Source organism: Phoca vitulina, unplaced genomic scaffold, assembly GCF_004348235.1.
Source record: "Phoca vitulina isolate PV1807 unplaced genomic scaffold, GSC_HSeal_1.0 scaffold40, whole genome shotgun sequence".
NCBI lineage: Eukaryota > Metazoa > Chordata > Mammalia > Carnivora > Phocidae > Phoca > Phoca vitulina.
In genome coordinates, this window is record NW_022589743.1 from 4547372 (window position 1) to 4563304 (window position 15933).

Sequence of the window (15933 nt, forward strand, 5' to 3'; positions counted from 1 at the left end):
CAACGTGGGGCTTGAACTCACAACCCTGAGATCAAGAGTCGCAGGCTCCACCACCGACTGAGCCAGCCGGGTGCCCCTCAGTTTCCTCATCCATAAAAACAGCAACACATTCCAAGGCATGCTTGTTCCTTGCAGGGTCATCGTGAAGGCTAGAGAGAACATCTTTGAAGAGTTTGGCTTGTGGAAGATACCCTGACACTGGCAGCTATTATTCCCTGGCTCTGGTGTCTGGGAAGTCAGGGAAGCCTGAGTATGGAGAACTGAGTCTGGCACAAGTTCAAGGAGGAACTCATCCTTCTCTCCCCTCTACCCCCACAGCCCCCAGGGCTGACCCTCGAACTAGCAAGGAAACTAGAAGTGTCTGTGAGAGCAATATCCACCCACCACTTCACAGGGCGAGCGCCACCCAGCAAGGTGCTGGCAGTGCTGACCCCCTGGACCTGGGATGTGCCCTGGGGCATTCCCTTCCTGGGGCAGGCTATCAGAGTCAGCAAGTTAGTCTCTTTAGGAAGGTGTGCCCTTGCAAGCTCAGCTCCTCATAATTTCTCTACACCCCACCCCATCTTCCTTCCTCCCCCATCTCCACACAACTTGGAAGTGTGCAGACCTTCCCCAGGAGTCAGGGTTCCAGGGGGATCCGAGGTCACTCTCAGGATGATGACCTTAAGCAGCACAGTCCCCTTCTCGGGACCTCAGTTGAGCCAAAGGACCGTGATCAGGGCAAAGGTCTTTTACAGCCAGGCCCCGCCCCTAACCACGCTTTCTGCTTGGCCGATTTTCATCGCTGCCTCTGGGGCAGGAAAGGGGAGGTCACCCCGCCACACCCTTCCCCCCACCCCCATTGCTGTCCTCCTCCTCCTCTGGAGGAAGGGTCAAGACAGCGGGAGCCTGACAGGGATGCCACTTTCTGGTGCCCAGCGCCACCTTTCCCAGCCAGAACCGCAGCTGGAACGGGCGGAGCCTCTGTACGGCGGCTTTCCATTCACGCCTCGGGCAGGGCGCGGGATTGTGCCCTAGGCCCGAAATAGTGGGGCAGATGGGGGATAAGAAGCACAGTTTCCAGTCCCTGATGCCACCCTTCACGGTGCACTGCGGGGGTCAAGCCTGCCCCGTGAGGGACAGGGTACCAACTGGCGTCCCTTTAGCTGACTTCTGGCCCCAGAGGGGACTCGCCCACCGCACTCTTGTCCTGGCTTCCTCCCCACCCAGCGCGGGCCCTCTGCTCCAGCTGGCACGCCTCGGAGGCTGGGGGGGTGGGTGGGGTGGGGGGGGTGGGCTTCGCGCCGGCTCCCTTGGCCTCCGGCTCGCAACCCCCGGAGCGGGGAGACAGCACAGGACCCGCGCGCTAAACGGGGCTCCCGGGATGGACGCGTCTGGGCCTGGCCGCCCGGCCCGCACTCACGGCCCGCGGGCTCCCCCTCTGCGAAATCAACAAGCCCTCGCGCCCCCAAACCTGAAGAACCTCTCTTCAGGCCTCTAGTGGTCGGGAGGGGAGCCGGCCGCAGCCCGAGGCCTTCGGATCCGGAGGGAAAGCCGAGGCACGTCTTCGAGGTGGGAGGGGAGGGCCCCGCGGGTCCGAGGGGAAGGTGGCCCGGCGCGTAGCCGTTTCCTCCCCGCCTCGCCTCGCCCCGCCCCGCCCGGCCGGACCGAGTCCTCCGCACCCCATAGGCAGAGGCGACCCTCCCCGCCTCCCCGCCCGCTCCGCGCTCGCCCCGCCTCGGCTCACTTTAAAAGTTTCCTCGGGCCGGGACGCGCGGAGAGAGCCATGGCCATCTGCGTCGGGATGCTGCGCCTCGCGAGGCTGCGCGCCAGGGGCCCGGGGGTGCTGGGGACCCGCGCCGTCCTCGCCCGGGGTTGGCAGGAAGCGAGATTGCAGGGCGTCCGCCCCCTCAGGTACGCGAGCCCGGGGAAGGAGGGGGCGGCCCGGCCCCCCCCCCCCGGGAGGGAGTTTGGTGGTGGGGGGGCGTCCTGCAGAGCTTCCCTGGGGGCCGATGCCACTCTGGCCGGCAGGCCCGAGGCTGCCGCACTCCGGATGGCACGTGCTGGGGAGCGGGTATCCCGCACCCAGCGCCTAGGCAGCAGGAAATGCTGGCCTGGCTCGCGCAGACTGGGGCTGCAGCTGGTGGCCGGCAGTGACCCTGCACGGACTCTGAGTTCTGGTCCAGGACTCTTGGTTCTTTCCAAGCAGGAGCACACCGAGGGCCAGGAGCCTGGGCCTTCGGCGGTCTAGCCTGAGAAAGAGGGGCAGGGGCAAGGCTGCGTCTTCAGAACACACTGTCTCTGAGCTGGAACGCCCTTCAGGGGTAAACGTGGGGATCTTTGGCCTGTCTTGCCAGTCCGCTAAGCTCAGCGGTCTCCCCTCTCCTCATTAGGTGCTGACGAACACTGCGTCTGCACCTTGCTACCTGCTGGGCCTGTTTTCTTCTGTCCTCAGTGCAAAAGGTGGGATGGGGGCTGGCAGGTGCCGTTCCCCAGAGCACGGCTGCATCTCTAGCAGTGTAGTAAGTAGTAAGTAGTTCACTTGTGTGAACGTGTGTTGGTTGCTTAAGCAGAGCTGGGCTCCCGCTGATGGTATCATGGGTGGTTATCTTCAGCACCCAGAGGGGGGCAGGCCTGGGCACCACTGAGCGTGCTCTGCCCCCCAGATGGGCCAGGAACTAAGTCAGGGGGGGAAAGGGAGGAGAACAAAGGGGCTTCTCCTCTGAGAGGACTGTTTGGTTAACAAAAATAGGATGGGGGGGGCGGTTGGAGGGAGATGCAAATTCCTCTTTTGGCTAAAACTCCAAGATCACAACGTTTTGAACTTGCTGGTTCCTGATAACTAGAAAGCATGCAGTGCTTTAAGCTGGCTATGCCTAATTTTCTGGGAAATCCTTGTGGCCCAAGGCTGGTCAGTAGATGGGTTTGTGATGAAGACAGCTGGGTTTAGGGGCGCCCGGGTGGCTCAGTCGGTGAAGCGTCTGCCTTCGGCTCAGGTCATGATCCCAGGGTGATGGGATCGAGCCCGGGTATCGGGCTCCCTGCTCAGCGGGGAGCCTGCTTCTCCCTCCCCCTGCTTGTGCTCTCTCTCTCTCTCTGACAAATAAATAAATAAAATCTTAAAAAAGAAAGAAAGAAAGAAAAGACAGCTGGGTTTTCTCACGGTGCCTCCCAGGCAGGTTCCACCATCGCTACCCCGAGCCTCTAAGCCCCACCTCTGGACTCCTCAGTGAGAGCCCTCTTACAATGTGAGGACCCCAAGGAAAGTTACTCCTAAAAGCATACATGTTTCATGATGCTCAATCAGGCAACTTCTGGTCACGTAGCAAAACTCCTGACCTTTGACATTTTTGTGTATAAACAGCAGAACCCTTACCTGGTACAGGCCTACAGTCTCAGGGTATAGGCACCAGGCCTCAGAGAAATTCTGCCTCTGCAGCAGGAGGAGATCCGTTTGTCCAGAGAGAGAAGGTTTCCTGAACATTTGGCCTAATTCCTTCCCATCCCTTCCATGTGCTTGAACCCTTTTCTACTGACTATGGTGATTTGGCCTGATTTCACTCCCTCTTTCCCCTTCAGAAACCCTCCAGAGTCTCAAGCATTCAACAGACATTCCTGAGTACATATGTCATGTCAAGCACCGGTGGGTACTATGGATATAGAAGCCAAAGAACCCAGCCTTCCAGAGACTTGCAGCCTAGTGGGGGAAAAGATAAGTCAGGTCATCACTACTCAGTGTTCTAAGTGTAATGGTAAGGAAAGCTCCTGGACTTCTGCTCTCTGCTTTTTCTTTCTTTTTTTTTTTTTTTTAAGATTTTATTTATTTATTTGACAGAGAGAGACACAGCAAGAGAGGGAACACAAGCAGGGGGAATGGGAGAAGGAGAAGCAGGCTTCCTGCCCAGCAGGGAGCCCGACGCAGGGCTCGATCCCAGGACCCTGAGATCATAACCTGAGCCGAAGGCAGACGCTTAACGACTGAGCCACCCAGGCACCCCCTGCTCTCTGCTTTTTCTGATCTAGTCACACATAAAGCCTGCTTTTCTGCTGCCCAACCCTGCCCCCCTCCCCAGGCCTATGACTTATCAGATTCCCAGTTTTGCCTGTTAGGAAAGAGCAAGAACTTTGAAGCCAGACTGCCTTGGGTTACAGCCCTGGCTTCTCCACCTACCCACTGTGTGACCTTGAGTGCATTACCTAACCTCTGAGCGGGGCGAGTTTGTCATTAATGCTACCTACTTGCTGGATTGACAAATTCTTGCTCTTCTCAGCCTTTCCTCTGGGGTCGGTCTGGTCCCTGAGACCTTCAAATGGTGTCTGGGTAGGAATTCCCACTGATTTAAAAGTAGGAGAGGGGCACCTGGGTGGTTAAGCGACTCTTGATTTCGACTCAGGTCCTGGGATCAAGTCCCACATCGCGCTACTTGCTCAGTGGGGAGCCTGCTTCTCCCTCTGCCTGCCGCTCCCCCTGCTTGTGTTCTCTTTCTCTCTCTTTCTGGCAAATAAATCTTAAAAAAAAAAAAAAAGTAGGAGAGAATCCCCTTTTCAGTGGCTTCTTTCTTGCACCTGGTTCTTCCTTCCTTTATTTATTTATTTTTATTTTTTTTTAAGATTTTATTTATTCATTTGAGACACAGAGATAGAGAGAGAGAGAGAGCATGAGCAGGGAGAGAGGCAGAGGGAGAGGGAGAAGCAGGCTCCCCACTGAGCAGGGAGCCCGATGTGGGGCTCGATCCCAGGACACTGGGATCATGACCTGAGCTGAAGGCAGACGCTTAACCATCTGAGCCACCCAGGCGCCCACTGGTTCTTCCTTTTATCCAACTGCCGAGACGGCAGCTTCTGCCCAGCCACAAGTCCAGACCTTGGATCTGCCAGACAATACCTGCTCCATCAAAGTTGGGGTTGTTCAGACCCTTTCCCCCCGGAAGGAAAGAAGAAGCTGTCTTATTGTTCTCCAGATCTCCTAAACCGCCAGCTCCTTCCCCTTGTCCACACAGCCCCTTCCCCAAGGAAATGGATGGGCTAGTCTGGAGCTTCAGGGAGCATTGGGGGCAAGATTCCTTGATGAATTTGAGATGAGCAGGCTTCCTCCAGACCTCTGAAGCTGGCCTGGGGCTGCCTCACAGTTGGATCCGGGGTGTTGGATGCACTTGGAGCTGAGAAAGACAGAAAGAACATTGGCTTAAGCCTTTCAGAATTAGGAATGATGCTCAGAGCTGGGACTCCAGTGACCCCATGCTGATGGTAGGTCAGAGGGGTAAGTGAACTTCATGGATTACCCTCTAGGGGAATGGCTGTAATCAGGTGGGACCAGTATTGGAAACTATAAAATGCTGTCCCTATGTGAGGGGATTGTATTAAGCCAGGAAGCGTTTTGGTTGGAAACCATAATAGTTACAAAAAATAGACTCTTCTCATAATTCCCCAAAGATGATTAACACGTGATCTGGTAATGATATCTCTACACATTACACTGGGGATCCTCCAGTCTAAATGTAAATGTATAGAAAATAAACTACAAACATAGACATTGTAACCAGTGAATGGTACATATCAGTTTGGTTACCCTTTCCTGCCTCTCATGCAGTAGATGGCAATCTGCTCTGGAGGCTGCCGAGGAGGTATAAAGATGAATGACCTTGTTTTCACTGAGTTCTTCGCCTAAAAGGGATCTACAGGGGAAGACCATAGACCCCCTGATACAAGGCAGAAAGGGTGTTGTTCCTTGGAGGATGGCAATTAAAGCAGGGAAGAATCCGATTGGTGGGAATGAGACTGGGAAAGACTTGCTGATGAGGCTGGAGTTTGAAGCTAATCCCTTCGATGATAGGGCTGTAGTTTGAAGTATGAAGCACACATCCTTGCATGAAATTTTACCTTGAACTCTTTTGAATCCTGGGTATCAAGCCCTCCCGGCCTCCCCCACATTCTGTAATTAAAAAAAATATATTTTATTTACTTATTTGAGAGAGAGCGAGCACGAGCAGGGGGAGGGGCAGAGGGAGAGGGAGAAGCAGACTCCCCGCTGAGCAGGGAGCCGAACTCAGGGCTCCATCCCAGGACCCTGAGATCACGACCTGAGCCGAAGGCAGCGGCTTAACCAACTGAGCCACCCCAGCGCCCCCACATTATTTAATTTATTCAATCTATAGGCAGAAACGTTGAAGCCAGGCAGATCTGGGTTCAAATGAACCATTTTAGCTGGTAACTTTGGGACTAAGTTGAACTTGACCTTTCTTATATGTAAATAATGTTGTTGGAGAGTTAAATAAGGTCACATTAAGAAAATTTTTAGGGGCGCCTGGGTGGCTCAGTCGTTAAGCGTCTGCCTTCGGCTCGGGTCATGATCCCGGGGTCCTGGGATCGAGCCCTGCATCGGGCACCCTGCTCGGCGGGAAGCCTGCTTCTCCGTCTCCTGCTCCCCCTGCTTGTGTTCCCTCTCTCGCTGTCTCTCTCTCTGTCAAATAAATAAATAAAAATCTTTAAAAAAAAAAAAAAGAAAATTTTTAACGCACAGCCTGGTGCTAGAAGAGATCTTCACCCCATTGCAGTGATGAGCTATGCTACAGGTAACGCTTGGTGGCAATGGGTTTGTGCATTCCTGTAATGACCTTGAGGCCCACAGTTTAGAAACTTGAGAGAGTAGGAGGGAGACAGTTCTGACAAGGTAATTGCCTAAACCAAGCTGGGCTGCTCCAGGTATGTAACATGCCTGTGCTCACAATTTTTTTTTTTTTTTTTTTTTTTGGCTTATATGTTGAGCAAACCAACGTAGAGGATGTAATTTCATTTCTTGAATAGGACTTGCTAGGGAAGTGTCCTAATGAAGACAGGTACCAATCATTCTGCCAGGTGCCTCTCCCTTCAGAAATAAACAAGCTGTGTTTCCAGCCTACAAATCCTGTTTTGTGAACCTTGTTGATGCGTCTGTGTTTCTCACTGTGGGAATCAGATGACAGGGGAGCAAGTCCCAGACCTACCACCTCCAATTCAGTATGGCTTTAGGCAAGTCACTCAATCGCTCTGCACCTTGGCTGGTTGGTAAAATAGGCCACTTAGACAAGGAGCACTCTACCTTTCTGTAGACATTCTGTGATTCCTAAGGAGGCTGGGCTTTGAGCCTGATCCCCTACTTCAGGAGCGCTGTGGTTGAAGTTTGAAGCCTTCCTGCTCACATGAAGTCTTGCTTGTGCTAGAACCCTTATGAATTCCTCCCAACCTCCTGACACTCTGTGATTCTCTCTAGTCCTTCCCGGAAGCAAAAAAACATTGAGGGTTTTGTCTCTAGAAAGCTAAAGTCATAAGCTAACCTCCTATGTACCTTAGTGATCCCATCAAGGAACAAGTGTTCTGAATCAGCCCCCACCCCCGGCTCCTGTGTGCTTTCCCCGCGGGCTCTGTACAAGTGACCCAAGGGAAGACCCTCAGCGTGAATGCCTCATAACCCCAAGAACTTCAGGCTTTCAGAAACAGCTGCTTGAGTTTGCTAAACTCGAATAATAATTTCCTGCATACTCTCTCCACGTACGCACAAACGCACGTGCACCTGTGGTTTTATTCGAGATGCTAAATTATAGGATGACTTGCTCACACCTTTTTTGTAGCTCATACCACTCTGGAGTTCTTTGTAGTCCCTTGTAGGCTGTAGACTCCTTCAGGAAGATTATGTTGGGTGGTAAAAAGATCTTGGAGCTTTGTGGCATAATTCCAATGCGCGAATCTCAAGTGTACAGTTCGGTGCATTTTAACAAATCTATATACTCAACATCCCAAGAGCTAGAACCTGCCCATCACTCTAAAACAGTGCTCTTCAATAGCTATACAGTGTGAGCCACACATGTAATTTTAAGTGTTCTAGTAGCCGTATTAACAAGGTAATAAGAAATAGGTGACATTAATTTTAATGATACATTTTCTTTAACTTAGTAGAGTCAAAGTATCATTTCAGCATATAACCAATCTTTTAAAAATTACAGCAGAAATGTTTACATTCTTTTTTTTTTTAAAGTATTCCAAATTGAGTGTGTATTTAACACTCACAGAACACCTTCATTCAGACTAGCCACATTTCAAGTGTTCCACAGCCACATGCCACTAGCAGTTACTATATAGACAGCACAGGTCTAGAAATTTCTCTCATGCCTATTTCCAGTCAATTTCCTTCCCTAACCAGAGGCTACCACTGTTTTGACTTCTAATCTCCATAGGTCAATTTTGCCTATTCTTGAATCTTAAGAGTATACGCTCTTGTGTCTGGCTTCTTTTGCTCAAAAACCAAGGGGTGTTTTTGGGAGGAGGGACCCATTAACCTTGACAAAAATTCATGAGAGTGTGCATATTATGCATTGAACAGTTTAGCTTTCCTTGATAACTCTGGGGAAAAGGACATGATCTCATCTGCCCAATATTTTACCTCTTGGGTGTGATGACAGCAAGGCACGCTGAGAAGTGGGGTCCCAGATGCATCAAGGGTTAGCAGTCCCCGATATTATATAATCTAAGGACTTTTTTTAAGTTAACCTTTTTATTTCGACACATTACACATTCACATGCAGTTGTAAGAAATAATGCAAACAGATCCCATAAACCCTCTATTTGGTTTCCCCGAAGGGTAACCTCTTGCAAAATTAGTATAGTATCACATTCAGGCAAGATACAGAACACTTCCACCCCACAAGAGTCCTTCAGTTTTCTCTTTCTGACTCACCTCCAGCCCCTGCTTAACCTCTAGCAATCTTCCATGATTTTGTAATTTCAAGATATTGTGTAGACAGAGTCATACAGTATGCTACCTTTAGGGATCGGTTTTTTTACTCTGCATAATTCTCTGGAGATTCATCCAGGTTTCTTTGAGTGTCGATAGTTCCTTTCTTATTATTGCTAACTAGTATTCTTTGATATGGATATACAGTTGGTTTATTTGGAAGATATTTGGATTGTTTCCAGTTTTTTCAAAATATAAGGCTGCTGTACCCATTTGTGTACAGATTTTTGTGTGAACATAAGCCTTCATTTCTCTGGAAACAGAATTCTTTATTTGGGATCATTGCCCCCAAAGTGCAGTTGCTGGTTCAGGCAGTTGCCTGTTTTCCTTTTAAAGAAACTGCCTGTCTTCCAGCACGATTGTACCATTTTATGTTCCCACCAACAATGTATGAGTTACATCAGCATCCTCGCCAGCATTTGGTATTGTCACTACTTTTTATTTTCACCATTCTGATAGGTATGTAGTGATATTGTGGTTTTCATATGAATTGCCCTAATGGCGAATGATGTTATGAATATCTTTCCATGGGCTTATTTGCCATCTTTGGTGAAATGTCTCTTTATGTCTTTTGCCCATTTTGTAGTTGGATTGTCTGGGTTTTTTTAACTGTTGAGTTTTCAGGGTTCTTTATGTATTCTAGGTACTAGTCCTTTGTCAGATATGTGGTTTGCAAATATTTTCTCCACTCTGTGCCTCATCTTTTCACCCTCTTTTTTTTTTAAGATTTTATTTATTTATTTATTAGAGAGCGAGCGAGAGAGAAACAGCATGAGAGGGGAGAGGGTCAGAGGGAGAAGCAGGCTCCCTACTGAGCTGGGAGCCCGATGTGGGACTCGATCCCAGGACTCCGGGATCATGACCTGAGCCGAAGGCAGATGCTTAACCAACTGAGCCACCCAGGCGCCCCATCTTTTCACCCTCTTAAGAGGGTTGTACGCAGAGCAAAAAGTTTTAATTTTTATGGGTCCCTGTTGTCAATTTTACAGACCATGTTTGTGGTGTCAAATCTAAAAACTTTTTGCCTAGCCCTAGATCCTGAAGATTTTCTCCCATGGTTTTTTATTTTCTAAATATTTTGTAGTTTTATGTTTTACATGCAAGACTGATCTATTTTGGGGCGCCTGGGTGGCTCAGATGGTTGGGCGTCTGCCTTCGGCTCAGGTCATGATCCCGGGGTCCTGGGATCGAGCTCCACGTCGGGCTCCTTGCTCGGCGGGAGGCCTGCTTCTCCCTCTCCTTCTACTGCTCCCCCTGCTTGTGCTCTCTCGCTCTCTCTGTCAAATAAATAAATAAAATCTTTAAAAAAAAAAAAAAGACTGATCTATTTTGAGGGTTTTTTTTTTTCCTAAGAAACTTAAATCAAAGTTCCTTTTTTAAACGTCAGTCATTCTGTGCCATCAATTAAGAAAATGACCATTCAGTAGTGTTCTTGTTTGGATTTCACCTGTCGCTCAGCACCTTCATTTTCTTGAACAATAGCCGTATGTTGTCGCTGGTATAAATGTGTCACCAATCTATGCAGGTACCTAAAAATTATAAGTCTAATTCAGGACAGACAGCTCTTACAGGTTCATAGTTGTCTTCTCCTGTCCAAGCACTGGCCATCTCTACTCCCATGTCAAGTGCCACTCCCAGGTGAACCAGCAGCCTAGTGTCTTTGTACAACTTAGGGAGAGGAGAGGACACAGCCCCACAGGGCGTGCATCACTGAGTGGTCCAGGGGCTAGAATAATGGTGTGTTGGAGAGTGATGGTGTGAAGGTTGGCGTGCAAGGGGGATGAAAGAGGAGAACCTGCCTCTCCGCCACAAACTAGGAGATGCACTGGTCCGTGTAGTTACAACTGTGTCTCATACAGGAGGGAATGTGTTGACTGAGGATGGAGGCTTGCCTGTGAGTATAGCTCGTGAACTTCAGAGACAGACTGGGGCTCTTTCTCATCACATAAATGTTGGTCTTGCCCTGGCACTTCACATGACAGGACCAGTGTGTCTCCCTCTGTCCATGCCAGGAAGTTGCTCCATCTTTTGAATGTTTTAGGTGCCCTTCTTGGGAGTTCATCAACCCTCTTGTATTTTCCTTCATAAATATTTTATATGGAAGAAAAAAATTGGGGTGCCTGGTGGCTCAGTCTGTTAAGCATCTGCCTTCGGCTCGGGTCATGATCCTGGAGTCCTGGGATCGAGCTCCACATCGGGTTCCCTGCTCAGCAGGGAGCCTGCTTCTCCCTCTCCCTCTGCCGCTCCCCCTGCTTGTACTCTCTCTCTCTTTCTCAAATAAATAAAATCTTTAAAAAAAAAGGGGGGGGGAGAAAAAAATTAACCATAATCACATGATAAAATAACAAACACCTAGGTACCTACCACTCCAAATTAACATAGAGCCATACTTGTTACAGAAAATTATACATAAAAGAAATAAAACAATATGGATCAAGTTCAAGTCCCTTTTAGAGCCGTCCTGCGGCCTGCCTGTCACTGAGAACCAATGTCATAAATTGAATGTGTGTCGTGTCAGAGTGTGTTTTTTTGCTTTTCATATGTCTCCAATCCATAAACAGTATATTTTATCATTTGGAAAGCACTTCAAATCACACCAAGCAAGTAATACGTGCTTTCAGTTTTCCTACTTTTTGTTCCCATAAACAATATTTGGGCTTTTATTTATTTTTTTTTAAAGATTTTATTTATTTATTTGACAGAGAGAGATACAGCGAGAGAGGGAACATAAGCAGGGGGAGTGGGAGAGGGAGAAGCAGGCTTCCCACAGAGCAGGGAGCCCGACGCGGGGCTCGATCCCAGGACCCTGGGATCATGACCTGAGCCGAAAGGCAGACGCTTAACGACTGAGCCACCCAGGCACCCCAGTACTTGGGCTTTTATAATCTCAGCGCAAGTTGCACCGGATGCCCTTCCTTTTTTCTCTCAACAGTATGTCTTAAAGATCTATTTACACAGACACTATAGATCTGGATTATTCCTTTTCCACTATGTAACTATGTCTCTAGCAGCGCAATTGCTGTGTTAAAGAGTTGACATTTCCCGCTTTCCTGAAAATTGCCCTGGAGAGAATGGGCCACTGCGACCACCAGTAGCAACCTGGAGTCCTATGTCCCCACATCCTCCCAAATGCTTAGCGTTGCCAAACGAACATTGGAACGTTTGCTCCTCTGTTAGGAGCCAAAGCGTATCGAACTGTGGGCTGAATGGACATTTCCCTGATTAGCCGTGAGACTGGACTCTTTTGAAATGTCTTCTGTGAATTTTCCGTTCATGTTCTTTGCCCATTTATTACATTAGATTACTTGTCCTTATGGATTCGTGAGTTTGTTTGCTTTAAATACAAGCTGAATGCTAATCCCTGGTCTCTTACACCCAGGCAGCTGCTTGTCTTTTAGCTTTGTTGATGATTTATGTTTTTCTTAGGGCCCCGGGGACCAGCCTGGCATCAAATGTCTGTAGCGGGGGGGAAGGGCAGAGGCCAGCCCATGACTTGGAACAAAAACAGGCTACTGCATTCAATTTCATTTCTAAAGCCTTCTTGCTGGTGGCTGACATGGCACCTTGCCCAGGGGAGCAGTGGTCCACCTCAGCATGGGGGGTGTTCCCACAGTCCCCGGGAGCCCTCATATCTAGTTACCCTCTCTGCTTGGTGGCTTCTGAAAGGATTAAGAGCTTTGCCCAGGGTAACCTGGGTCATTCCAGCCCCCAGCAAGGGCAAGATCCACCTGCAAGCTTCTTGTCCCTGTGCCAAGCACCTCCTCCCAGCAGGAAATATGTAACAAGAGGCGAAAGAGCTTCTTCCCCAAGTAGACTCTGCCGACGTGTTTGCTTAGGTGTCCCGGTGTGCCTGCCTCCCTTAACCCAGCTCTGCCCCCGTCAGGACTGATCCTTGGCCCCCATGGTGGCCTCTAGCCCAGACTTTAGTCACCAGCCCTGGAACGTCCAGAATGCACGGGAGCTCCCCAAACCAGCCAGCCCCTGTATTCTGTCTAGGTCCCGCTGCAAGGCCAGGCTGGACCGGGCAGGACCAATGCTGGGGCACAAGGCTTTCCAGCCTGGTGTCATCAGGGAACTGGCTAGGCAGTTATGGGGCCCAGCCAGGTGGTTGGCGCCAGGATGAGGGAGCTGGAACATGAGAACGGGACAGTGAGATCAGAGGCAGTGAAATCTCGGAAAAGGACCAGCGTATGCTGGAGGTCTGGGAGGTGGGGGCCCAGTGGGGATATTTCTTCATGCACCCGCGGCACTCAGAGGGCCCCCAGTTCGCGGCTCTAGACCCCACAGGGCCCCCAGGGGAGGCTGTAGAAGGGCTGTAATTTAAAGAGCAACACACACAGAAAGGGCTCCAGGGGTGCCCCCCACCAGATTTGGAACCGTAAGAAAATAAACCTCTTGCTTCTTCATTCATGAAAAATGAATAGGGGCGGGGCGCCTGGGTGGCTCAGTTGGTTGGGCATCTGCCGTAGGCTCTGATTGTGATCTCAGGGTGCTGGGATCCTGCTTCTCCCTCTCCCTCTGATGCTCCCCCTGCTTGTGCTCTCTCACTCTCTCTGTGTGTCAAATAAATAAAATCTTTAAAGAATAATAAATAAAATAAAAAAAGAACAATCCTTGTATAGATGGTCCAAGACTGATGATCACAGAACACACACATGGAAGCTCTCTTTAAGCCATGAGGCTCTACAGAGATTCACTGTATTGTATGAAGGCCTTGGAAGTCTAGGGTTTGAATCCCAGCTTGGCTACTTATTGGCATTTCTTTGAGCTTCATTCCCATATGAAAGTGGGTATGTATCTTGGTCAGGGAGTGGCTATGAAGATGGCAAGAGATCCTATGAATGGAGTATTTAGGAGAGAATTGGCATTAGGACACATCAGTATGTCAGTTCACATTATTCTGAAATGCACTGTTTCACCTAAAATGTATTAGACATTTTCCATCTCATTAAATATAGAGAGTGTCTTCATTTTTTTTTAATGGCATAGGGTTCCTTTGTACAGATGCTCTGTATTTACTTATCTAATCCCTTACTTATAGAAATAAAGTGTTGTTTTTTTTTAAAGATTTTATTTATTTGACAGAGAGACACACAGCGAGAGAGGGAACACAAGCAGGGGGAGTGGGAGAGGGAGAAGCAGGCTTCCCGCAGAGCAGGGAGCCCGATGTGGGGCTCGATCCCAGGACCCTGGGATCATGACCTGAGCCGAAAGGCAGACGCTTAACGTCTGAGCCACCCAGGCGCCCCCAGAAATAAAGTGTTTTTTTCTCAATTCTTTGCTAAACAACAATTAATGTCCTTATTCATACCTTTAGGCATTCATTCGTTTTGTTGTTGTTGTTGTTGTTGCTTGTTTTTTAGGATAGAATGACTGGCCGAAGGATATGCATATTCAAATGTTAATAGATATTAACATTTCCTAACATATCCTAAATCAGAAGGGATCCAAATTTGGGGGTTCTGAAGCTTATATAATTTGGGCTGCCATCTTTATAAAAAAAGACAAAATTACAAAACCCAAATTTAAAGCAAATTGGATATTAATGTGAGAAAAGAATTTGCCACGTATGAATTGCTGGGTCCTTAAAGATTCAGGTCTTTCCTTATGAGATTTCTTTAGGCAGTTTCGCAGAAATGCTGACATATAAATGCTTCTTGACTTGCAATCAGCCTCCCTCTTTAATTCCCAGGAAGTCCCAACTCGAGGGGGCGGGCAGGGGTCCTGGAACATAAGCAGTATTATGGCTTCTGTCCTTACTGTCCTTTGAAAGTCTTGTGCCAATTTACACTCTGGCCCATTTCTTCATATCCTTGCCAACATTCTGTGTTATCAATCGTTCTTGTTTTCATGTCAGGATTAATAGTCATGTTATTAATCTTCTCTAGTTAGGGAGCTTTAGGTGGGCAATACTGAGGGCAGCGTTATAATCCATGGGCTCTCTGCTGAGTACCCCCTGCTCTTCTTCCCGGGATAAGCTCACGCACTGGCTGCTCAGAGCCGAGGAGACCACAGCCTGGCTCCTGTGGCGGGGATGAGTTCTCACCTAGCTGGAACTGCTCTCCAGGATGGCCTGGGGTACTCTTTGACAAGAATACCTGTCGTGAATTTTGAAATTAGACTTAGACTCCTCTAGAAAGACAGCAATCTTAGGTTTGGGCAGAGGATTACTGATTTGTTATATTTGGCCCTGTAATGACTTTCCATTTATTACAGAATCAGACAGATTGAATTATTTTCAATATATTCGTGATTTTTGAAATAATAGCTTTTTGGGCCCGGTGGTAGAATAATCCAGATGAATGACCAAAAAGATTGAAGTTGGAATACCAGCTGCGAAAGTGCCAGAGAGTAGGTCTCTCCCTCCATACCCACCCTTTCTCTGTCTGCAAATACACGTGGCATACACACCATACACACACACACACACACCACACCATACACACATACCACATGCCGCACACACATACACACCCCACACCCCCCCCACACACACATACCATGCACCCCGTAGTTTTCTGCACCACTTGAAAATAAGTTGCAGACATTACAACATCAGTATTTTCCACCTTTGCTGATCGCTTGGGCAACAAATGTCTCATGGTTGTTCTGTTCTGATTTGGGATGTGCACATCTTTTCCTATGCTTACCTGCCGTTGTGTCGTCCTTCCGCTCCGTGTGTGTGTGGCAGATTGGTGTCTCATGGGTCAATGCTACTTGGTCTGTTTTTTTATTTTTTAAAGATTTTATTTATTTGACAGAGAGAGACAGCGGGAGAGGGAACACAAGCAGGGGGAGTGGGAGAGGGAGAAGCAGGCTTCCTGCCGAGCAGGGAGCACAACACGGGGCTCGATCCCAGGACCCTGGGAGCATGACCCGAGCCGAAGGCAGACGTTAACCATCTGAGCCACCAGGCGCCCCTCTACAGACATCCCTAAAGATGACATTGTAAAGCAGATGGTTATCCCGGTTCTGGTTTCCAGCTGGAGCCGTATTCCAGTCGGGGGCTGCCTTCTGTACCCCAGCCTTGCGTCCAGTGAGCCATATTCTAAAAACAAACAACATGCCCTGAGCTGCTCGGTGCTGAACCCGGGGGACGCGCATCCAGGTAGGAGACAGGTTGGTTAGGCCAATAGTCACAGTGTACCATGAATTGTATGGCGGACACAGAACACTGTTTTCCCATC

General features: G+C 49.0%; 1 protein-coding gene across 2 annotated transcripts in view; it reads left to right on the plus strand.

Moving 5' to 3' along the window:
- The first annotated feature begins 1739 nt into the window (after positions 1 to 1739).
- Positions 1740 to 15933, plus strand: part of ACSF2 (acyl-CoA synthetase family member 2) — a 33915-nt gene continuing 19721 nt past the window's right edge. The window contains exon 1 of one of the 2 annotated variants that reach the window (XM_032429101.1): positions 1740 to 1893. In XM_032429101.1, coding sequence (XP_032284992.1) covers positions 1766 to 1893 — 128 coding nt within the window. In that variant the 5' untranslated portion in view covers positions 1740 to 1765. The remainder of the gene's footprint in view (positions 1894 to 15933) is intronic. The other variant, XM_032429102.1, reaches the window with a different exon arrangement.